The sequence below is a fragment of the Protomyctophum parallelum genome, assembly GCF_964188405.1.
Source record: "Protomyctophum parallelum genome assembly, chromosome: 1".
In the NCBI taxonomy this organism is placed as follows: Eukaryota; Metazoa; Chordata; class Actinopteri; order Myctophiformes; family Myctophidae; genus Protomyctophum; species Protomyctophum parallelum.
Window position 1 is genome coordinate 7837801 of NC_139697.1, and position 25721 is coordinate 7863521.

General features: G+C 42.7%; 2 protein-coding genes across 4 annotated transcripts in view; one reads left to right on the plus strand and one right to left on the minus strand.

Annotated features, from left to right (window-relative positions):
* Positions 1-16583, plus strand: part of ext1c (exostoses (multiple) 1c) — a 124840-nt gene extending 108257 nt beyond the window's left edge. For 2 of the 3 annotated variants that reach the window (XM_083771199.1, XM_083771198.1), the window contains exons 5-12: positions 1700-1819; positions 4921-5053; positions 5968-6086; positions 7650-7745; positions 10541-10627; positions 10782-10942; positions 13461-13650; positions 14942-16583. In XM_083771199.1, coding sequence (XP_083627325.1) covers positions 1700-1819; positions 4921-5053; positions 5968-6086; positions 7650-7745; positions 10541-10627; positions 10782-10942; positions 13461-13650; positions 14942-15127 — 1092 coding nt within the window. In that variant the 3' untranslated portion in view covers positions 15128-16583. The remainder of the gene's footprint in view (positions 1-1699; positions 1820-4920; positions 5054-5967; positions 6087-7649; positions 7746-10540; positions 10628-10781; positions 10943-13460; positions 13651-14941) is intronic. The other variant, XM_083771200.1, reaches the window with a different exon arrangement.
* A 1069-nt stretch (positions 16584-17652) lies between these two features.
* Positions 17653-24206, minus strand: LOC310867832 (mediator of RNA polymerase II transcription subunit 30). Its single transcript, XM_083777981.1, has 5 exons — positions 24066-24206; positions 21650-21893; positions 20352-20510; positions 20012-20101; positions 17653-18511 (listed from the first exon to the last, which is right to left on the minus strand). Exons 2-5 carry the CDS (start codon positions 21884-21886, stop codon positions 18416-18418), a joined length of 582 nt encoding a protein of 193 aa, XP_083634107.1. The 5' UTR covers positions 21887-21893; positions 24066-24206; the 3' UTR covers positions 17653-18415.
* Positions 24207-25721: the final 1515 nt, after the last annotated feature.

Here is a 25721-nt window from a genome sequence, read left to right on the forward strand (position 1 = left end):
AGAGAGAGAGAGAGAGAGAGAGAGAGAGAGAGAGAGAGGAGTAGGCCTTCCCGGGCTCTTCTTCATAGATGAGGCTCTGGGTTTATAGGAGTTATGCTGCTGGCACTTTGTTCACCGCTGCTTTCCTCCAATTAGACGGAACCACTGGGATTAACTCTCCAAAGCCAATGAATCAATTTAGATAATTCACTCAAAAACCCTCGACCCAGTCTTATTAACTAATTGAGGTCTAAGTACCTAAAAACGCCGGGACAACGTATCCCAAACTCTTCTCCCTTCTGGTTCCAAAACTTGCCGTAGCACTTGCCCTAACACATTTCTTTATATCACTCGTTTTTGTTTTTTTCCTCCCCTTCCCCATCCTTCCCCCCACCCAGTTATAGTCGCATTTATTTTTTTCTTCTTCCATAGAGATAAAATGTTTTTTTTCTTTTTTTTTTTTCTTTTTTTTTTACAATTTTATTTATACATTTTCAGAGATAATGTTATTTTAACCAATGTGCATGATGGACTATGTGATTAGTAGGAATTTAACCTGCCCCTCAAAACATCATATTCCCATGAGGCCACAGTGGCCTTGGTTAAATCCTCTGCCTCTTTCCTCAGAGTTTTATTTCACACCGTTTTTAAACACTAGTGTCTTCTGTTGAGAATCTGACATTTTAACTCCCCCGTCCCACCTTCAAATTAATCCATGCCATGTGGCCTTGTGATTAAAATGAGGACATTCCAGGCCTGGTCAAAACAATATAAAACTGTAAGGAACACATCTGCAGTAGTCTCGTGTACAACTATTCCACAATCTCTGAATGCTATATAGAGTCTGGAACTACACCTCAGAGTAGATTTTAAAATATCTTTACATTTTCTTTTTTTCATTTCCTTTTCTGCTAAAGCAAGTAAAGCAACAAGCTATATATCCTAAGATGATTAATATTTATATTAGGATAAATGTGTGCACAGTGGGGAGGAGGCTTCACTTCTGCTTTATATTTTACTCATGATCACAGCTTCCGTTGCTCCAGACTGTATGAAGGAAGCATTTGAAAATTGTGAGAGGCAACAGTCTGGCAACGCGAGACTACACCTGCAGTACTACTGCTGGACAAGTAGTATTTCCTGAAGTATTAGTACTAATAATAAGTACAACATCTGCCTTGGCCTAGCAGGGATTGTGACTTGGAAGAGGGGTAGAGATGCCCTATCTTGTCTGCGCCTTACCCCTTTATCCCTAAACTTCTTTGCCATATTTTACTATCTTTGAAAAACATTTTAAAATAGTTTGTAGATCGGCTATTTGAACTATTTTAAAATGTTTTAAAAAGAGTAAACAATACTATAGTTGTAACTTCTGAATGTACAAATGAAACCAAAAGTTCAATTTGGACACTCCCTTGTGACAGCTAGCCCGGGAACCCATTTTGGTGTTAGCATCATGTCGTGCTTTAGCTATTGAAAAATAGCAGATCTACAAGCTCATAGCTCATATACGAGCTTGTAGGTCTGCTATTTTTGAAAAATCGAAGAACGACTGACATTTTTAGAATCTGATTTCAGGTCAGAATGGGTTAATCAGACCAGTGTGTGTCCAGTGGAAACCTCGTATGAATCTGATCTCAGGTCAGAATGGGCTAGAGTAGCTACAGTATGTACTAATGTCCCTTTCTGTCCTCTCTGTGTCCTCTGTCTCTGTGTCCAGGTGCCGTCCACAGTGAGGGCGGTGGGGAACGAGAGAATCCTGGCTCTGAGACAAAAGACCCAGATGTTGTGGGAGGCTTACTTCTCCTCTGTGGACAAGATAGTCCTCACCACACTGGAGGTCAGTCTGACACGAGTCACACGCACGCACGCACGCACGCACGCACGCACGCACGCACGCGGACCAAGGCCGTGGATGACTTCGAGATTTTCAAGAGGGCACTGGTTCAGAAAAGGTTGGGAACCTGTGTCATCAGCAGGCTTATGTTTTTGTGTATATTTTTACATACGCCCCCAGCATCTCCCTTGGTAGCTAAATTGCATGTGAAATATGTGAGGAAACGCCAAATTTCACTGCCCTCGCTCAGCTTTGTGAAACCTGAAACACATCAGCCCACTGAAGGTTCTGAAGGCTTTGCACTGAGATACAGAAATGCAGACCATTTATGTGTGTGGGAAAAAAAAGAAGAAAAAACTCTGTCCGCCCCTGGTGTTATTGGCTGCTGGCGGGTTTTAAAGATAAAGACAAGAGGTTTCTGGAGGTTGGCGATAAGCTGCTTATGTACATACAGCGTGTAGGGGGGAACCTCTCTCCCATGGGAGACAGCTGTGCACTGAGCCTGAGGTTAATGAGTCTCTGGGCCCGAGTGGATGATGGCATCACGCTGGTGCTGCTGATACACTGACGCCTGCTGGCGGAAGTGGGGAAGTGCATTAAGCACTATATATTACCAGACAAGTGAAGTGACTGCCATTGTTGGAAGTAGTGGTACTCAGATCATAAATGTTTTTGCTTAACCCATTCTGACCTGAGATCAGATTAAAAAAATGTCAGTCGTTCTTCGATTTTTCAAAAATAGCAGACCTACAAGCTCATATCGCGCCACTCGGTGGCGCGATATGAGCTTGTAGATCTGCTATTTTTCAATAGATAAAGCATAACATGATGCTAACACCAAAATGGGTGCCCGGTCAGAATGGGTTAAGTAAAAGTATTCAAAGTGTGACTTGATTGGCATCAAATATAGGCGTACTACCAAAGTTAAAGTACCAAAAACACAGAGATGGCCGATCTACAAGCTCACAAATGCATCACATCGCGACGTGAGCTGAATTACAGTGAATTAATTAATTAATCATGGCGGCCAAACGGTTAAAGTATCAATGAAATACTCAAATAAAGTAAAGGTACCTCAGAATTATACTTAATTACAGTACTTGTGTAAATGTACATTTACCACCACTGGAGGTGGGGAAGCTTGCATTGATCACAGTGCTGTCAGAGACACTGACTGTACGTAACACTAACAGTGTGATTGATCGCACTGTGACTGAACTGTCAGTGCACGTGTTTAAACATTCGATAAAAGAAGGCAACATGGCAGGAGTTCCAACTTAATAATGCTCAGCTTGGTGTGAAGATGAGGAAACTGCCAAAATGCTTTGACGCTCCAGATGTGCAGACATCTGTCATCACACAAGCTCTTGTTTTAGCCCATCGGGGAATAAGAATACAGCAAAAGTAATTAGAAGAAGTACATACTGAATGATGAATATTAACATAACAACATCAAGAGACGTGTAAAGTAATTATAAATGCAGTGGAAATTATGACAACTGTTCTGGTGTACCATGAATATAGATAGACACTATGCAGGGGTTCTGTGGGCAGGGGCGACTGTGGCTCAGGAGGTAGAGCAGGTCGTCCAATGATCCATGGGTCGGCGGTTCGAATCCCGGCTCCTCCTGTCTACATGTCGAAGTGTCCTTGGGCAAGACACTGAACCCCAAATTGCTCCCGATGTGCTGGTTGGTACCTTGCATGGCTTCCGCCGCAATCGGTGTATGAATGGGTGAATGTAACGCACAATCTATGTAAAGCGCCTTGGATAAAGGCGCTATATAAATGCACCATTTACCATTTCACGTGTATGTGTTAGTGTATTTGGGTGTCATACAAGGTTAAATTGATAAGATTGATTCTAATATCCACGTGGGTGCATGCACAAACACAGCCCTCATAGGACAACATTTCTTTCTACCAAAACAAAAGGATTGTGGATCAGCAGGTAAACCAGAGCGTGCCAGTGCATGTGTTGAACATGGGACTTTTTTTAAAATGAAAAATGAATCACCAGACACTCATTATCGGCCTTATAGAGGAGATAATGAATTTGGCCCGGGTTTCTGTGAAACGAACACCTCGTCACAAAACCTGCAAACGTGGATATATTCATTTCATCTCGTTTGCGTTTCACCATCGACGTCCAAATCACTGTTCTCCACCCACACTTAGCAGATCTACAAGCTCATAGTGGCGCGCTATGAACTTGTAGGTCTGCTAAGTGTAACTCGCATGCCATAGTGTTGCCAAGACTAATCCCTGTACAGACAGACGGATCCTGAGTGTGAAAATGGAGCCTTTAATTACGCACTTTTTTTTTTTTTTATATATATTTTTTGTATCCCACGATTTTGTAACCCATTATTCACCCCTGTGTCAATCATCTAATGTGATCCTGGGCTCTACACACCCTCCACCAACCCGGGGAGAGCAACGGACTTGAACTCATGCTTCCTTCATGCCTGAGTGTCCAAGTTGCTCCTTTACACCTGACAGGGGGGAGTTTCCCTGGTTGGACGTAGCGCGTGGAAGGAACACGTTATTCCAACCAGTTCCTTTCCCCTCCATCAGGCGCCCCGGCTGGCCAGGGGGAGGCAGTTTAGAGACCAGGATTACTGCATGTTTTTTGTGAGGGTACCTACCCTAGGGGACACGGGGAGAACATGCAAACTCCACACAGAAAGTGTTTACGCACTTTCAACCTGGCATTCCTATTATTGGCATGTCATTAGTAGTGGTAGGCACACAATAAAATCTAAATCAATCAAAATATAATGTTTTTCATCTATTTGAACCATAGAGTGCATCTATTCTGGGCATGTTGCTTTTAATTGCACTTTATCTCTCCTGTCTTTGTATATTTTGTTCTGTGTTAATGCATCTTCTTGTTCTATATATTTTTGTCGTGTCCGTGTTTCTTGCCCTTGATGTTTATTTTGTATCTTTGAATTGCTTTGTTTTGTTTTTTGACATTGACAAACATTGTCGAAAATAGCCAATCTACAAGCTCAAAACGTGATGCAGCATGCCATGTTGTGACATCAGCTATTTTCAGCGAAGAGAGTTGTTAAATAATTGTGTTAATGTCACTTCTGCAGATCATAAAGGACCGCGTGTTCTCCCACATCTCGAGGAACAGGTACATGTGGAACGCCCTTCCAGGAGGCCTGTTGGTCCTGCCAGAATACTCCACACACTTGGCTCATTTTCCTTTCTACTACCTGGGACTAGGTAAATGCACACCTCGCTTCACTGAACAAAGGCTCCAGCCTTTCGCTTTTCACAAAGTTTAAATGAGTTTAAATTCCCAGATCACAAATGAATAGATAATTCACTCATACATATTGCAACTTTACACACATTAGTCCAGCCAATAATGTACTGTAACTTGACCTCACACAAAATACATTTTAGTTGCATCCTACGCATATAAAGTATCATCTATTTTCTATTCTATTTATGAAAAACTGAAAGTGTTCATGTATAATCCAAAATGGAAATCATGAAATCATGAAACAAATGGCAGCAATTGCCCATCCACCCTGGTGATAATGTGGCATTATCTAATTTTGCAAGCAGATCTGTAGACAGAGATAACGTCACCAGAATCAACTCTTGGATGATACTGTAGAGATAGATGAATAGACAATAGACAGATGGATGTAGATTGATACTATAGTGATAGACTTATTGATAGATACTTAGATACCGGTAGATAGATGCAGAAGTAGTTAGTTAGTTTTATTTATCTCGGTCATGGTTTATCACAGCAGTTCAGTTAGATGTATTGTAGACACTAGACATTATGTATAGTTAGTTAGATAAAGGAGAAACCACAGCATGGTCAAATATAGCATGCACAACCATGTGGGCTCGTCACTGACACATCTGTTTTTGGTAGGATCATATATAGGCCATTATCAAAACTTTCCCTTCCTACAAATTACATCAGACTTGTCCCATCTCACTCAGAACATAACAAGGACACGCCGTCCGTTGCATTTGTTTTTGTTGCAATTTGAGTGAGGTTGACCCACATTTTAGGTCTAAAATGCCTGGACTAAATGCCTGTCAAAAAATGATTTACGGGCCATCCTAACCACTTGCCTTTCGTCTTTCTATTTTTCGATTATGATCTCCCACAGGGGTGACTCCAGGACAGGAGTTCACGGCTGTCATCCATGCTGTCTCCCCATTGGTCTCCCAGTCTCAGCCAATCATGAAGTTGCTCCAGGTGGTCTCCAAGTCCAAATACTGTTCACAGGTAACCTGGAAAATTATTTTAATACTGGTCATACTGTAGGTAAATTAGCGGGTCCTTTCCCCCCTTTTCTCCAAATGTAGTTACGCCAATACCCAATTTCCCCACCCACGTGTAGTCCCTGCTATCACTGCTGACCCCTAAATGTGGTCATGTGGGATGTAGCCGGGCCGCGGTATTGGTTCACCGATCTGAGCCCCCACCCCTGCCCCGCTCCGCCCCTCCCCCCCCCTCCCCTCCCTGGTAGAAATCAGCGGAGGAAAGCGACGCCCCTCTACACTGTAGTTTAATTTTTCTAATCAATTCAAAGGGCTTTATTGGCATGAGAAAACATACGTTTACATTGCCAAAGCAGAAAGAACAATACAGCAATACAATCAAAACAAAAATGATGTACATTTGAAGATCAGAATCTTCAATAGATCAATTTCTATGTACCAATATCACTCGATGCAGGTATAGTGCAGGAATATACACAATGATTAGTCTTTAGGGTGGTTGTGTTCCATTTGATATCCTTCTCCTATCACAGCAACTCACAAATCTTGCTGCTGTGTTTGCACATTGATGTACTTCGCCCAGCAGATTTGGGAGTTTTTTGTCATTGTTTTCAAAATCTCCGTGTGTGGTTGTAATCTGGGAAGTATGTGTCTCTGATGTCTTGGTACAATGGACAGATGGTTAGGAAGTGTAGCTCGGTTTCCACTTCATTTTGTGTGCAGTGGGTGCATAGTCTGTCTTCTCTCGGGATACAGGTCTGCCTATGACGGCCTTTCTCGATCGCGAGACTGTGCTCACTGAGTCTGTACCTAGTTAAGATTGTTCTTTGTTTTGGGTCGGTCACGGTGCTCAGGTATTCTGCCACTGTGTATTCTCTGTTCACTCCCACTCTCCTAGACCAGGACATGTGTCACGTTCCCCCAGGCTTTCATTTTTTGAGCTGCGAAAATAAAAGCCTGGGTACCGAGGCTATGTGGGAGGGTGTAGACAAACACCTCTCCTCCAATACATATGGAGCCACCAGACGCTTCTTTTCACCTGACAGTGAGTTTCATTGTAAAGGCGGAGAGTTACATGCTGTCAGGCTGACCTAGTTCTTCTCCCTGCTGAGCAGGCACCCTCCAATTTGTAGAGGTTTGCTAATGCCGTGACAGAGATCGCTCAAACACAGGCAGTTCGTTGGAGAGCCTGGCCAAGCCGGAAGCACAGCAGAGGATAACACCCCTATTATATAGTCTCCTTACACGGTGGTGGGCAATAACCTTTTTCCACTGCACCACCTGGTGCCTAGATTTTCGAAGATATACTTATGATGTGGAAAATGTCATCGTGATATATGATAGAACACACAAACTGAGATTGATAACAATCAAATTGCTGTATATTTTTCACCACACGTAATTGTTGCAAAAGTTACTCCATTCCTGCTGCGATCACGTAGCTTTAGAAATGAGCTAACGTAATGAACTGAAGAAATATTATGTCAGGAACGCCTGTGAGCTGAACAGTTTAATTAGCTTATCTAATGAGTCTCTGCTCCTCTGTGATTCTCTCCGCCTCCCCCAGATCATCATTCTGTGGAACAGCGAGAAGCCGCCTCCCCATAGGAGTAAATGGCCGCCCATGCCTGTCCCCCTCACTGTGACAGATGGAAGGAGGAAGGTGAGGGTCACTGTCCTTTCCAATCCTAACTCATACTCTCACTCACCCTGTCCTCTGAGTGACACCGTGACAGGTTGACACTCAGCTGGTCTGTTTCTGTAGCCCATTTCTGTTCTTCTTCCCGTCTATAATCCCAGAAACTTTTGTCCTCTTTTACCCTGACTGACATGTCCTCTTTTGGGGGCCTGTCTGTTAAAACATAAATAATAAATCCTTCAAATATCTGTGGTTTTGCGCGTATCCGTGTATCACAGTCACAGACCATGAAACCATACATATTTACATACAATGCACGTTCAGTGGTTCGTTTGGAAACACTCTTTCCACACCGAACTCTGTATTATTTAAAAGGACCTTCAGACATACAGATTATGCCTGAATGTTCTTGACCGAAATAAATGTCTTTATTGGGCAAGTGAAAATAGTGATGTGTGGTGATGGGTGGTTTTTGATTCCTTGTATTTTGTGTCTACTCCTGTCACACCTATCACAAAAGATTTTTGTGATAGGTTAGAAGGTTTGCATTGTGTGCAAGAGACTATTGAAGAAGAATGAAATTTAAGACCAAACTTAAAACGAAAATGAACATACTGTAATACTGCTGCTTCAGAGAGATTACAGGCATTATTATATTTTAACCATGTTGAGTATTCACTTTTCTCAAGTCATTTATCGTTAAACTTACCCAAAGCATTTACCCAAATTGCAAACAGTACAGCAAGTACACATACGCAAGTATAACACAAGAAAGGCCATTGTGGTCCTCTATGTACAGTATTCAATTCCTAATCAGAACACACAAGACATACAGTACAATACAAATCGTCATCAATACCAGGAACAATAAAAGGTATAATTACAGGAAACACCCTCAACTTGCTGACGGCACTCTCTGGTATCTACTGTCCTGCTGCAATTTGCGACAGGTGCTATTTTAAAAGGATCCTTGTGATACTTGGTTTTCTTTCAGTTTATTCCTTAACTCGGAACGGTATGATGAGATTGGGAATACATCACCTCCGAAAATATCAAATAACTAATTTAATGTGAATTAAATATGAATTTAAGGCTTTGTAAGACATTTTAAGGGCCTGTGGACAGAAGAAACGTGCTTGGGATGGGTAATCCAACATAAACATACTGACAATCAGTTTGGGTTTAAGGCTAAACATGGTACTGACCTCTGCATTTATGCCTTAAAGGAAGTGGTCGATAACTACAAAAGCCATAATTCTTCTGTTATAGTTGGTTTTATTGATGCTTCCCGTGCCTTTGACAGGGTCTGTCATCGGAAGCTGTTCCTAAAACTGAAGGAAAGGGGGGTGCCTGACAGCATCATAAGAATCCTGGCATACTGGTATGCTAACCAGAGCATGCAGGTTAGATGGGGAAGTGGGGTCTCGGCTCCGTTTACTGTAGGTAATGGGGTCCGGCAGGGGGGGTTACTCTCCCCAGCCCTATTTAATCTTTACATGAATGACCTCTCTGTTCAGCTGAATAACTGTAACACAGGGTGTATGATTGGAAACTCTCTGGTAAACAATCTGATGTACGCTGATGACTTGGCAATACTCTCTCCCAGTAGTGCTGGCTTTCAACAGCTGCTAAATGTATGCTCCGAATATGGGGTAGCGTATGATATTAAATACAATGCCAAAAAGAGCGTAGTAATGTTCTGCAGGACGAAAGGGGATAAAGACCTCTCCTTTCCCTCCTTTTATTTATCTGATCAGGTGTTATCCATTTGCAGTAAAGCCAAGTATCTGGGACATGTGATAACTGACCAACTGTCTGATGATGAGGATCTGTATAGGCAGCGCCGTATACTGTATGCTCAGGCAAACATGCTGGGGAGGAAATTCCGCTCATGTTCACCTGAGGTTAAAGTTAATCTTTTTAGAGCATACTGTACTCCCCTCTATACCGCCCCCTTGTGGGTGAAATTTAAGAAAGCAAGTTTGTATAAACTGCAGGTTGCCTATAGACCGATTCACAGAGGGTTTCCTGGGTGCGGCCATTACTGAGGTGTACCATTGAGTGCAGCAGCACTGATTAGCTACACCTGGCCTATGCAGCACCTGCTCAATGGATTACCCCTCAGTAATGGCCGCGCCCAGGGCACCCCTCTGTGAATCGGTCTATAATGACTGCATGCGTATATTATTGAACAAACCAAGGTGGAGCAGTGCAAGTGAGTTATTCTGTAGTGTGGGAGTTTACACCTTTCATGCATTACTGAGACACTTGATGTATAAATTTATGTGTCGGCTCAATGAGTCTAGAAACTGCATAATTATGCTGCTATGTAACCCCAGCCTCAGTAGCACCAGGTACCGGTCTGCTTTCTGGAAGCACTGGTATGAATGTTTATTGTAAAAATGATGTTTTTATGGGTTAGGGGTGTTTCTTCTCTGTATGTACTGTTTTATGTTATTGGACCCTGAGTCTGAACAAATAAAGTTGATTGATTGATTGATTGATTGATTGTATGCTTCTGTTTTTGTCAAAGTTACACTTTTGTTGCATCTAATGCATTTCAAAGGCAGTAGCTGAAAATAGTCTGTTGAGTAAGGATGATTAATTAACAAACTAAATATAAATTGAAAGATTTTCTGCTAAATTCATTGACTTTGGAGAAAAGGCAAGATAACAAATGTTTTAGCCATTAATGGGGGTAAATGTTTAGGAATGATTCTGTACAGACATGCACTGATCCTTTAACATGATGACCACGGCACAGAGCATGCATACAGGAGTGGTGCACACATTCACCTCTCCTTCCATTTCTCACACAGACAACCAGTCGGTTCCTGCCCCACGTTGCCATAGAGACAGAGGCGGTGCTGAGTCTGGATGAGGATACAGTTCTGCTGACCAGTGAGGTGTGTGTGTGTGTGTGTGTGTGTGTGTGTGTGTGTGTGTGTGTGTGTGTGTGTGTGTGTGTGTGTGTAAAGCCTGCAAATGTGTCAAAAGTAATCATTATAATCATCAGTCCTAAACATGGTAGACATTGAAGCATTCCATGGCTTGTTTCAGGTGAACTTTGCCTTCTTGGTGTGGCAGAGCTTCCCGGAGCGCATCGTGGGCTACCCTCCCAGGAGTCACTTCTGGGACCCGCTGAAGCAGGCCTGGGGCTACACGTCCAAATGGACCAACGACTATTCCATCGTCCTCACTGGAGCTGCCTTCTACCACAGGTACAGCAGCCTGGAACTCACCTATGCTTTCTATGGCATAGGCAGCTCCCGGCAGGATCCGCCGGGAGAAACTGTGCGCAGCTGCTGGACATGAGACTAATTAATTAGAGCGACAGAGAGAGAGGAGTGTGTGTGTGTACGGGTGTGCGTGTGCGTGTGTGTGTCAATTTAACAAAGGTGCAGACGGAAAATAAAAACGGCTGGGTTTCCAAGGCCACAGGTACAGTGACGATGCACCGTGCTTCAATCGGATCATGGGTTTTACTTAAGGGTCTTGTTCGGTGGGGAGAGACATGTGCTACAGTAGTTCAAGTTCAACTTGTGGCCTTTGCCAAAATGTCCATTGCTCCGCACCCTGCTAATAGTCTCTGCCCAAAACAAGCTGAATAAAAAGTCTGTGAGCCAGTAGTGTTGGTTGGTACTCATAGTGATTTTTAGGCTCTCTAGAGCTAGGAAAATATGTAATAGCATTTCACCAGTGGTAGCTAATTTAATTAAATTCAAAGGGCTTTATTGGCATGAGAAAACATATGTTAACATTGCCAAAGCAAAAGTGGAACAATTGTGCATGTGCATGTGCGTGTGCGTGCATGTGTGCATGCGTGCGTGCGTGTCAGCTACCTGATGGTTTCAGAAACAACGCTTTCACAGATCCAGTAGTTAGTTATGCTAATCAGTCGGGCCGGGCCTCGCGCCCAGTTAGGGCCGGGCCTTAATTTTCAGGGCTGTTGAAAACTCTAACGTGCACACACACACACACACACACACACACACACACACACACACACACACACACGCCTTTGTGCACTGTTCCGTGGAAGTGTGTCAATGTTGTCAGTTACTGGGAAGTCTGAGGTTAAGACATTCTACAGAAAAGGTAGTTAGAATCTCAAGAAGGGTAAGTGTACCAGCTTGCCTGATTGAGTCATCATTATTAGGAAATGTGCCCATATAATGATGTCATCATGTGTCTGCTCTGTCAGCACTGTATCAGTTATAAGGTTGGATAAAGTAACAGAATGGAATAAGTAGCTCTGGCCTGGGCCGTGGCTCAGCGGTCCAGACCTGGGCCGTGGCTCAGCGGTCCAGACCTGGGCCGTGGCTCAGCGGTCCAGACCTGGGCCGTGGCTCAGCGGTCCAGGCCTGGGCCGTGGCTCAGCGGTCCAGACCTGGGCCGTGGCTCAGCGGTCCAGGCACCTTGGCTGGTAACCCAGTCTGGCAGTGTATATTTCAGTTAAATAATGCCTGGCCTTGATATAATTTGTTGCACGTAGTATCGTGCAATGAATGAAATCAAGCCCATAACAGTCATGAATGAATTGCAATCTTTTAGTTTAGACTATAGCTATATGTATAGCAATTAGCAACGCATGTTATAGAGAGAACTGTTAGGATTTAGAATTTGTAGAATGTATTACTTACACACTTACATTAGGCTATTTCGTTTGTTGAATTTCATAATACATTTCCTTAGAATCTACTGTATGTTTGTAATCATGGTAATGTATAGTCACTATGTTGTCACTGCCAGTACTGGAGAACATAATAGTCTGAGCTATGCCCACTACAGCCTACCGTTTTTCAAAAAGAGATGGTCAACAATTAGAGAGAATCATCAGTTTGAAGTAGAATGCTTCGGTTCTATATGTACAGGTATAGGCAAAATTCTAAATGCGTGTTTTAGTGTGGGGTTATGTGAATGGATTGATAACACACAGAAGGCTACCACCGCTGCAATACTATTGCATTTCCGGCTATAGGTGTATATTGTACCTTCCAAAAATCACTGTGAGAATTATTCCCCCCTAGATGGTAAATTTGGGGTCCTAGCTTACGGAATAAATGAACTGGGGGTGGAACCTGCACGATATTCGATTTGTCTCACTTAGTGCATGTCAAAAAATGTTTAATGAATGAATACATTTGCGATTCTGCAAGCCAAAGTGGTGCTTTGCATGTAAACAACTGTTTACAATTGAGGTCCTGGCTCACAGTCTAAAAGTTACAATATGAAATCTAATAGAAATGAAATTGATGTGCTAGAAAATGTGCTAGAAAAATAAACTGTATAACAAAAGAATAGACACAATCACTCAATTATACGCCCAGATTACACACGCACACACATTGAGGAAAACAATCACAAGAGGGGAACAATCCATGGAAAAGGATGATTGAGTTTGAACACAAGCCAGCATAATGATGTGAATTTCAAAGTGAAAAGGAGAATAATTAAGGAACAGAAGGACACAAGGGAATAGTGTGAGAGTACGTGACAAGAACTACACGATCGAGGATTATGAATCAGAGAGGTATTGGAAGGACGATGTATCCATCTATTAGCAATCTAGTGTAGTCAACTTAAAATAAATCAACTTACACTTTAGGGTACTCCTTTTCTCCAATGGGCTCACCCAATGGGCAAACCCAGAGGGGATGGAAACTATATAAGAAACATAATATCAATATACACACATCCATGATCCATATCTCTCCTGTGCTGTCTCTACATATGTAGGTACTATCACTACCTGTTTTCCCACTACCTTCCCCCTGCCCTCCGGGCCTTGGTGGACCACACCTCCAACTGTGAGGACATACTGATGAACTTCCTGGTCTCCTCAGTAACGCACCTGCCACCGATCAAAGTGGCTCAAAGGAAACAGTACAAGGAGCTGCCCAGCCCACAGGTCAGCAACATCACTATGGTCAGTGCAGTGGCATCACTAGGTCACTGATGTTTTCTCATTATTTTCCTCTCATTCACCAGCAAAACATGTTGCTAGTGTTCGTTGTTTTTGAGTGCATGCTAGTTCATTTTGGATAATGATTACTAAGGAATTGTTGACAAACGAGAATGTAATGTTCACTATGGCCAATAAGGCAACAAAGGCAAACTTTGGCCAATAGAAGGTATGCGCGTGACATCATCAACATACCCGGAAGTTATGCGGGAACGCCTACTGAGTGGCAAAAAACTACTTTTCTGGCCTTGACAGCCCATACTCCACTCCATTTACCATTCACTTTATGCATGCGCATACCCTCTATATTGATTTACTATTCACGTTCAAGGTTTCTAAAGAAAACCATAACATTCAATTTTAACTGAAATTGTGCAGTTTTTACATTTTTGGGGATGCTATTTTTGACAAAAACTGAAAATGCAGTTTTTAACTTTATAATTCTGCGTTCACATTGCCAGCTACAGAAAATAAATAATATAAAATATATACTATAAAGAATATATATAATAGGGGACACGGTGGCACAGTCGGTAGTGCTGTCGCCTCACAGCTAGAAGGTCCCCACTGGGGACGCTATGGGTGCTGGGGGCGTGCTCTCTCCTCTGTGTCATCAGTGCCCATACCCGAGGCGGGGTTGGCGAAAGGGCCTTTCTTTTTCTGGAGTCTGTATGTTCTCCCTGTGTCCCCTAGGGTAGGTACCCCTACAAAAAACATGCAGTAATCCTGGTCTCTAAACTGCCTCCCTCTGGCCAGCCGAGGTACCTGATGGAGGGAAAGGAACTGGTCGGAATAACGTCACTAACGTGTTCCTTCCACGTGCTACGTCCGGCCAGGGAAACTCCCCCCTGTCAGGTGAAAAGAAGCAGCTTGGACTCCTCATGCATAGAAGGAAGCATGAGGTCAGTCCGCTGCCCCCCCCCCCCAGGTTGGCAGAGGAAGTGTAGCGCCCAGGATTACATTAGATAATTGACACTGGGTGAAAAGATTGGTTGCAGAATCTTGGGATAAAAATTAAGAAAAAAAAAAGAATATATATAATAAAAATGAAGTGACACAGCTTATCTGTCACTGAGTCACTGTTGAAGTGTTGATCAACATGCTCGAGTCGCTTAGTACCTTCATGTTGCTGGCTTCCATTGGAAATGAATGGTGGTCTGTAGCTACGTAGCTGCCAGTGTGAACGGCAGCATAGGATTCTAGGCATGCTGTATATACCATGATGACAATCCCACTGTCATGACCTCTTCTCTAGGGTACGAAGAGCGCCCCGTGGGCCAACCCTGAGCACTTCAGCCAGCGGCAGGAGTGCGTCAACACGTTTGCCAGCTGGTTTGGCTACATGCCCTTGGTCCACTCCCAGTTCCGTCTGGACCCCGTGCTCTTCAAGGATCAGGTGTCCGTCCTCCGGAAGAAGTACAAAGACCTAGAGCGAGCATGAAGCGATGAGAGACAAACAGGCACGCTGCAACGACTCCTCAGTGTTCATTTGAACACTGAAGAGTGTCAAAATGGTTTATGGTTTATATAGTCCATTTTGACACTGGAATTTTCATTGTGTATGACCCGGAAGAACAGAGGACTGTTGGTACGGGCAGACAAATGAGCAGAGCAAACGGTGAAAGGCGTGGGATGACAGTCTGGAAAAGCCTGTGATATTATGGACAGTCACAGAACGATTGACCTGCAGGCAAACACACAGCGGTTTGCTCTACTTATGACAGGCCCTGGAGGACTGTCTAGGTCTAGGACCTTCCAGCAGACAGGAATAAATAAAGTATATATATATATATGGGACCAGTAGCGCTATGAGCTGCAAAATGGATCCAGGCAAAAGCTTTTGGAGGTAACGTCAGGGGCCTTAAAAGAGGCTGTGATTGGTCTCTCATTAAAGAACAGACAATCTATTAAAAAAACAAAAGAGAAGTATTTCTAGTGTCAGTGCCATTGCTGTGACGACGGGAAGGAAAGGAAGGTGTCGGACGCCCAGGGCACTGGTATCGGTGCCACGCACTCTGGCTGTCAACTCATCCTAACGTCATCGTGTGCTGGGAACATCTCCAAGGAACCGGATCACTTCACATCCTCAATGTAGCTGTTAAATCCAATTAAAAAGAAATCATTTCTAAATGCAAATAACCTGGCATGGCACTTTGTGGTGTTACTCATAATGTATTACACTTGGCACAATCTGGGAAGTGGGAACCCATTTGTTGGGGGTGGGGGTATTTTTTGTCACCGTCTTTTCCTGTCGAAAGTAGTTAACAGGAATTTGGCTTTGCTCCTCCCCTTTCTTTGTCCACTTCTGTTTATTCCTACTAATAACACTACGCTTATGGCAGTGAAGCAGAATCTGTCTTGCGAGATTACACTTGGCATATTCCTTTACCCAAATCGTTATTTACTGTTATTGATAGGACAATAGACTGATAGGAAATGGGGAAAGAGATGGGGTGGGGAGTGACACACAGTCATCAGGGATCGGGATTCAAACCCGCGACACGCTGTCGGGCTGGCATTGCAGCCTAGGGTGCCCGGACCACCACGACTCGACTTCAAATCTAATGGATATGTAGTACGTTATTCACAGTATGGGAGAAGGAAACAAATTGCCTTTAGTGAATGATTAATAAAGTGATCAGTCACTGCAACTAGAGTCTTGGTCTTCCTCAGACCTAATCGATAGAACAGTAAAATTAGTTTCTCAACCCGTTGATTGGGACCCAAATGTGAGGAACAATTGCAATTGACAATATCGTAACTGATCTAGGGCTGCCAATGCAACTATTGATTATATTTGTGATTATTCTATTGGTTACTTTTGCATATTTGTTTTTAAATTTGTATATTATTTATAGAAACAAATTCTAATTGATTATTTTTTTATAATAAACTAAATCAATTTGTCTGCGTAACCACTAAATCTCTACTTTATACTTCATCATACAAAAGTTTAATTTTGTAATTGTCATGCAAACATAATGGCCAATCTACAAGCTCACGTTGCAATGCTTTATGATCCTGTAGATCTGCCAATCCATATATTTTAAATAATTGATTACGTTGATTATTCAGATCATAAATCAAATCCAGGTCCTGGAGGACAATCAAGTGAGATACACAGCATGAAGCAGCCCCATCGAAAACTACCAAGACAAACATTTGGTACATTTGGTGTTAGCTAAAAATACCAGCTGAAAAACAATACATGTGCATATTAGTAATTGCTCATTTTGCCAATTATGAACTGTAATATAGAGTGGACAATATAACCATGTTCTGAGATTTCATTACAAAGGAGATTTTATTCTGTAGAAAAAAAGAACCCAAATGAACATTTTACAAAAATAAATCACCAGCTAGCAAGTCTCAACAACCTGAAAGTAAACAGGTGTGTTGCCTTGCAAACAGGCAGCTAATCTCATTAATCACATGCATACACAGGTGTGTACACTCTTTCAGTCCCGTCTTGCACCAGACACACACACACACACACACACACACACACACACACACACACACACACACACACACATATAACCTGAGATACATAGCTGCCAAGGGGCTAATTCAGATTCAAACCCCCTAAACCCATCAGGCTAATGTTTGTAAAACACACAAAGGATCTGAAGGGAAGAATCCTCCCGTTGTTCGTCATCTGATGAGCTTGTGCTTTCTGGAAGAATTAATGTTTTATGCATTTCCACCCAAGGCAACTAGGGTTTCAATTCAAAAATATGAACTGCGTGAAAGAAATGTGACATAGATAGATGGTTAAAGACTTATTTGAATATTTATGAGAAGGAAAAAGGTAATCCCTTAAAAGAAAGAAGTTAACACTAACACGCTGACAATCACAGCCCAGCCAGCGTCTAGAAGGGGATGGAAGGTAGCCTGGTTAATAAACCAGACTAATATCGCACGGACCGCGGGATATTAGTCTGGGGAGGCTCAGCTTGGATTTCATTTCCAGGGAAACATTTTCTCTTTGACGCAATTGGTCAGAGCTACTGTCAGTCAAAGGTCTCAAGCATTGAAAGTCACTGTACCAAAGCCCGCCCATATTGCATACCGTGTCCCGATTGGCCGCCCACATTCTCTGGTGTAGGAAATGGGCGTACAATTGAGCCTATCCAGACCGAAATCCGCCGGCAGGCAATTTATTTTTGCCAACGGCTGATTCGGTCTGGTTTATTAACCAGGCTAGATGGAAGGTACTGGAGTGAAATGTTCTCCTCCTCGAACAGCCTTCATCCTTTCTGATTCAATCGTCACCTCTTTGCATCTCCATCGCGTGCGAGGAAGGGATTTGAGAAATCCAACAAACAGCTTTGACCACTCAAAACTCTACACCAGTGGTTCTCAAAGTGGGGTCCAGGGCTCCTTGAGGGGGTTCCAAATGGACCCTTACAGGTCGGTAATTCGGTACAGTGTACATATGGAACCGAATGGACCAGTAAGGGTCAGCCGCTAAAGCTGGTATAAGTGGGAGTGAGTAGAGGGGAGGAGAAGAGGAGGAGAGGGGAGAGAGAAGGGGGAGAGAGAGGGATAGAGGGGAGCGAACCTCTAGTTTAGTTACATTTGTACGCTCTCCGTTCTGGGGAAGATTGAGAACAAAAGATGCAGGTTGAGTGCATACTGTAAAATGTCACGTCCCCCTCCACCAGTCATTGCTTCATTGGCAGTCTGTATGTAAGCCCTGTCCATCCAGGTGTTAAGTGATGTCACGTCACTTCCTGAGCGTCAGCATTGCGTTGACGTCCCACAGCAGGTTCCTCATCTGGTCCATCAGAACCTTCATCTCCTGGTTCTTCTGACGCACTTTCTGCAGGGTGGATGACATGACAGACACACATGAGCATCAGCAAGCTTCACAATATAGGACATGAGAATTGTGGCCCATTTTGACCTGAGATCAGATTAAAAAAATGTCTTCTATACATCCTGACAGTTTTCTGAAAAAGCTATGTTTCCATGTCAGTCGTTCTTCGATTTAAAAGAAAATAGCAGACCTACAAGCTTGTAGCGTGCCACTCGGTGGCGCGCTATGAGCTTGTAGATCTGCTATTTTTCAATAGCTAAAGCATAACATAATGCCAACACCAAAAGGGGTTCCCGCCCAAAATGGGTTAAAATCTACCTCAATGACCGGGGTCCCCCAGGGGTTTTACTTGATCTCCCCCCTACCCTCTACGCCAAATCTCTTCATCAAAAAATAGTCTATCTACCATTTCACAACACATCACATTGAGACGAGTTATGAGCTTGAAGATGGGCTATTTTCACCCAATGCCTAGTTTTGGGATGCCAGCGTTCATGTGGTTAAACTGTTAAAATGGGGCAGTTGACTGGAGGACATCTCTGAACTGCATTTTGATGGGAGCAGTGGTTTACATTGCAAATATTGGTTGTGAAATTGTATTGCTTTATTTTGAATCAGTCACGCACTAAGTAAAAACATAACTTTTTACTATGCCCATAGCATTTCTTTTTTGCCATTATATTACTCAAGTTCTGTATTTAAGGTATTCTATTAACTTGGCTCTCAAGACATGAGTTAATGAGCGGAATACATATCAATATTTATTTTGGGCTATAAAAAGAAAGAAAAGGCAAGAGCAAGACTCATCCATCCTGCTGGTCCACTGACTTGGCCTCTTTCAGAGTTCATGCTGCCACCTAGAGGCCATTTGCGGTGTAATTTCACAGCCCAGTTATGACACAGTAAGTCAGTAGCTTTGTTTGTGAGCCTCGCACACAGACCGATTAGCCAATATGTAGGGCTGTCACAATTACACATTTACATTGACGATGAATTGTCAAAGAAATAATTGCGATTAACGATTTGTGTTTTGGGTATTGAATAGAAATTACATTTCTGTTTGTCATTTAGGCTTCATAGTAAAAAAGTGCACAGGGCAGACATGACAAATAACTGAAATATACAAAGATTCTTTCAATTAATTGCGATTACACAATTATGTAATAATTGTGACAATTATTACCAATATGGGGCAGGCGTGCCTCATCCCCTTTGCCCTGGAAAGCATGTTTCCAGACTAGCAATTCAGTAACAACTGTTGTAGGGTGTTTGCCATAGTTTTACGTTTTTAAACACACCGACGACACCGTACACCAGTGGTCAGGGGTCGTTTGGACAATCACTAGAAAATTGCAACGTGACTCCCGTGTGTTATGGGATCTAGGCTATCTCCACTACTAGTCAACTCCCAATATTATCCCAGAGGAATATGGGGGACATATTATGGGATTTAGACTCTGTGTGTGTGTGTGTGTGTGTGTGTGTCAAGATTCAGGTACAGACCTCAAGAACTTCTTGTCTCTCCTCGGCGACACCAGGACTACAGGGCTCCACTCGGATCCCAGCAATCTCCTCCGCTTTGTAAGGAACCAGCTGAGGATGAAAATGCACAAATACATGTTTCTTAGAAAAAACACTTCACGACAATTAGCTCATCTACAAGCTCGCAACATGTTGCATTGCGATGCATTTTGAGCTTGTAGATCTACAATAAAGAAATATATGCAATAAAGAAAGCAAAAGAAGAAAGGGAAAGACTGAAGATTTTGGAAAGGTGTGGGGGGGGACATTTACCACATTGGCATAGATTTAGTTTTTGTTTAGAAAAAGAAAATAAACTGACCTCTGCCGGATCCTCCTGCAGGTCAGAGGTCATCTCCACGCAGCGTTCATAGAGGAGTCGGAGCTTTCGGAACAGCAGGGCCAGCTGGCGTAGGTGTTCCTGCAGCTTCCCAAAGCGGTCCTGGTACATGGCCTGGCTCTGTGTCACACCGTTAGGAAGCTACGGGCGGACAAACACACACCCGTTTGTCTCTGGATTTCAAGGACAATGAATTTTATATTCTGTTCCACTATGCATTGGGGTTTTAGTAAAGACATTCCACATTTTCACTTAATTTAAAAGGGCAATAATGACAATTCTGGGAAAGGGAGTTATTCACTCAGGGAAAGACTGACTAGATTGATTGAATACTTAGTTTGCAAAAAAAAAACAGTGCTAAAAGGATAACCATTGTGGTCCTGTGTATTTAATTAATCAAGACATACAATAAATATACAATAATATGCTAGACAGCAATAAAAACATATATGTACAGTAAACAGTAGGGGGGTTGCAGTGGCAGTTTTGAAGGAGGATAAGGACTCTTGAATCACACTTTTTGATGCCTGTTGGTAGAGCATTCCACATTCTGGTGGCATAGCAGTAGAACGAATTTAACGCCAGCTTCCTCAGGTGTTGTGTTTGTGGCTTTAATGTTATTGTAGTAGTTTGACAGGTACATGGTATTGGTAGGAAGCCTGCGTGCAGACAGAATAATAAGGATGGGAAACTGAATCGTTAACTCTGAGAATAGAAATTGTATGTCTCCGAGCTCATCAATTCCTTTCATCAATGCCAGCATGTTTTTCTGGAATTTGCTCATTGCAAAACAATGTCACAAATAAATAAATAAATAAATACATACATACATACAATACATGTATAAATGTATAAATGTGTGTGTGTGTATGTATTTGACAGGTAGATAATTAAACAGTTGAAAACATGGGCATTCCTAATCATTTTCCTCACTGAAAATGGACCTGCATTCAATAAGGGAATTAAAGAATCCGATCGATTAGCAGAATCTCTAATGGCATTAGTAGGAAATTAAAAAACGGTAGCAATTCCCTTCCCACCCTAGAGACACAGGGCCCTATTTTCATCAGTCCCTTATCGTCTTTGCCTTTTTGTTACTATAATAATAATAAAAAAATATATAATAAATAAACATTTTTGAATAGTTCGAAAGAGCCGATCTATAAGCTCACAACATGTCTGTGTAGATCGGCTAGTTACAAAATGTTTGAAGTTTAGGCATAAGGGGTACTGAGGGTACTGACGGAAATAGCGCCCCCGGTCAGTGTCCAGTTTAGTACCTGTGTGGCCCGTGTTAACTGGAAGATCTCCATGGTGCGAGTGACAATGTCTTGGACGGTCTCCTGCCCGATGCGACACAGGAACACGGGTGAAATCTCTCGCAGTGCTCCCTGGGGCGGCAGCGGGGGCTGGCCCGGTCCCGAGGCTGCACTGGGGGGCAAATGAGGCTGTTGCTGCTGCTGGGGTGGTGGGATGATCCCCATCCCCATCTTCTGGGGTAAGGAGGAGGCTGACATCACTTGACTGGGGGGGAGGGGGGAGAGGAAATTATGGAATGGCTAAAGCAGCTGCTTTCTGTTAATACTATGTTTCTTAAAATTAAAAAATTAAAGTAACACATTTTGACAAATGTTTGCAGAAGACTAGCCTGAGCTAACGTGTTAGGTTTCTGGTCTAGAGGGGCAGGCATAGAGTATTAAAAGGATAGAGACTAAACTGGCGCGAAGCTCCACCCCCTCCGCTATTCATGTCAGTGGAAGTTGCTCAGTGGCGTTTTGAAGCACCCGGAAGGCTGCCGGAAGTACCGTCTATTTCCGCATTTTTTCGCTGATTCAGCATTTGGACACCAAATTTTGGCGTCCAAATGCGGAAGTGTAGCTGGGCTTTAACATTGAGCGCTCGGTTGCACGGGGTTTCCTCGTCAAGAATCCACGGGTCCGCCTGCAGTCCTTCCTCTTACCACTAGGGCCCAGCGCTTCAACATTGGAGTGCCTAGCTGGCCCAGCTTGGGGGCGGGTCGTTGCTCAGAATCAGATTTGCGCACGCCCTGATTGGATCTCATCGACCTGTCCGTCACCCCCGGCCCCTCCTCTCCCCCCTAGTGCAGCGCTACGTCACATCATTTGGAGCGACGCCCACCCGGAAGGGTTGACTCCCACTTTTAGACCAGAGCGGCCAATGCGTTCCTCCAGGCTTTACATTTTTGCACCAACAAAAATGAAAGCCTGGTACAGAGGCTAGTAGCCCTGGTCCAAGGCTTACAGCGAGCCTCTCTCTGACGCCTTGTGGAAGTACCTTCCACAGCCCTCTGGTCATATTTCCACTCCTGTGCGCTGTTTTTCTAATACCAGCAAATAAACAAAACGACGAAACCACTCACCGAAACAAAGCCTGCTAGACCTTGGTAAAAGTCTATTCTCGAACCTGGGAAGCGTCTCAGGTCCCCAGTTTCTCTCTAAAATGCACTTTGTGCCATTTTAATAACGCAATGTACCCTGAATTTAACTGAGTAACGCTATCCTACACTCGCGAACCGCCAGTAATGTGATCTTGGCGGTTCGCGAGTGTAGGATAGCGTTACCGTCCTTAAATTCAGGGTACATTGCGTTATTAAAATGGCACAAAGTGCATTTTAGAGAGAAACTGGGGACCTGAGACGCTTCCCAGGTTCGAGAATAGACTTTTACCAAGGTCTAGCAGGCTTTGTTTAGGTGAGTGGTTTCGTCGTTTTGTTTATTTGCTGCATGGTATTAGAAAAACAGCGCACGGGAGTGGAAATATGACCAGAGGGCTGTGGAAGGTACTTCCACAAGGCGTCAGAGAGAGGCTTTTTGATTGATTGATTGAAATATTTATTAACAGTTTGTAGAATTTACAGTACATTTTAAGCACAAACTCAATACAAAGACTGTCATCTGTGAGTGGACGACCCAATTAAGCATTACACTTGTTTACAACAGGGTCCACATTGTTCAATTCATCAAAACATTTAAAGACATACAGACATTTAGAGACATACAAATAGTCTTAGACATTTCTATGTAGCTAAAGTACAGAACAGGAATTCATCATATTAGGCTCGCTGTAAGCCTTGGACCAGGGCTACGAGGCTAGCAGAAGACTGACTCTCACTCCACAAACAGCATTGTGCTTAATATTGATTGATTGAAACTTGTATTCACATTTTGTACTTGTCTTGGGTAGGCTACATTACATTTCAAACGAAAGCGCAAGTCAATACAAACACTGTGCCTAATCTGAAAATAAACGATCTACAAGCTCTCAACGCATCGCATCGTCGTGAGGCCACCCTCCACAGTCCTTGTGTTGTGTGGGCTTTTTTAGATCGGGCAATTTTGGCGCGCGACGCCGTCGTACGGTGACGTATTATACGCGAGGTTCAAACAACGAATCAAACAATGAAAGCAACGAGCTCAGCGCAGCAGCATCCCGTCTGTCTAGCTGGTTAGTAGTTACACACTACACTAATACACAGAGGAACGCGTGTATATTTCTGTGTCTCTTAAATGTTCCGATTAATTGAAAATGGAGGAACCCTGACGTAAACAAGTCTTAGATTTCGTCCTCAAAGTAGCAGTTTTTGTATTTACTGCTGCTTTCGTTTGAAATGTACCCATATCATTCTACATACTGTGAAATAAAATGTTCAATCAATCAACCAATTGTTCATCTTACCTCAATAAGCTCTTCGACCAAACGTTATTATCGACAGTCACACACAGGGGCTTGCGTAGTTGGCAGCGAAAACCATAGGATTATATGTTGTTTACTGATTTATTTCTGGACAGAGGGAACATTTTTCCCCAGCAGCATGATTTTCTTTTTGTACAAATACGTCACTTCCTGGTTGAAATCAAGGAGTATTAAATAAGGAGAGGACATATACCTCACTTTGTTGTAGGCACTCATGGGGTCTGGGTTCCCAGTACTTGGGCAATATTACTTTATAGGATTGATTGAAGTATTAACAGATTGGAGAATTACAGTACATTTCAAGCACAACTCAATACAAGACTGTTAACTGTGGATGACCCCATAAAGCATTGCACTTGTTTACAAGGGTCCACCATGTTCAATTCATCATAACATTTACGTAGTAATATTTTTGTACCCATTCTACATACGGTACTGTGACATAAAATGTCATAAATCAATCAATCATTCAAACTCCACTATGATCTCAGATCCAAATATTGTACTTTTACTCCTCCACTACATTTATTTGACAACTAGTTTAGTTACTTTGCATTAACCACTTCAGCCAACATTTCAGCCATTTGAAAATATCTACAAGCTCACAATGCTCTTTTCAAAGGAAGTTTAAACATTTGAAACGGGACATTCTGCATAATAAGTACTTTCTACTTTTTCTACCTTAAAGTACATTTTGAAGCCAATACTTTTGTACCTTTACAATGGCGCCCCCTATTGACCGTTTATGGTACGTGCACGCACGCTCCAGCAGCAGTGCGCATGTGCACAACCCTATATGTTCGCCTGCGAGGCTGCGACTGTTGACAATACTAAAACTATAAAAGGTTTCGTTTGAAAACACTTTAATAATAAAACTAAAACTAAAAGGTGTCGTTTGAAAACAGTGTCGTCGTTAAGCAGCAGGAGGACGTTGGTTTGTTTGTTAGCAGGCTAGCTCAACCACTGAAAGAAACAGCAGGTAAAGATGAACTGATGACTGATCATGATCATTCACGTTGTGTTTTCATCTATTTAGCTTTTATATTATCTTTAGTTTTAAGTAACATAATGGAACACGAATCGTATTACTCTTATATCTGCTTGTTTGTTTAATAATATATAATACATGTGTTTGGTTGCATCTTGATGCCACTATTTTATTTTTTTATTAATGTATTAAACGTTACAGCTGTGTGAGAGAGGAGAGAGAGAGAGAGAGAGAGAGAGTTATATGATGATACTGTTTGTAGGGCAAGGTTCTGCAACCTTAAATCAGGTGCCATCATGCCATGTTTTTATTTTCTAGATAGTCAGCGTGCCATATGTCAATGATTGTCAGTTATTGCATCCCTAGCTCTGGTCCTTAAGGACTTCTCCTTAAAGGACAACTTTAGTTTTTTTCAACCAAGGTTCATGTTTTAGGTTGTTATTAGAGAAACTAAAAGGTGAGTGTTAATTCTCTTTCATTTGGTGCTTTCCTTCGTTTTGGGGATTTTAGCAGTTTTTGACAGGGGGGCGGGGGCATTCGAGCATGGGGCTAAATATGTATTTTTTTTACAAAATATTATAGTGATTTATTTTTGTATTATTTACTATAGTCCTAATAAACCCCAAGAAATTACATCTGGCCACAAAAGA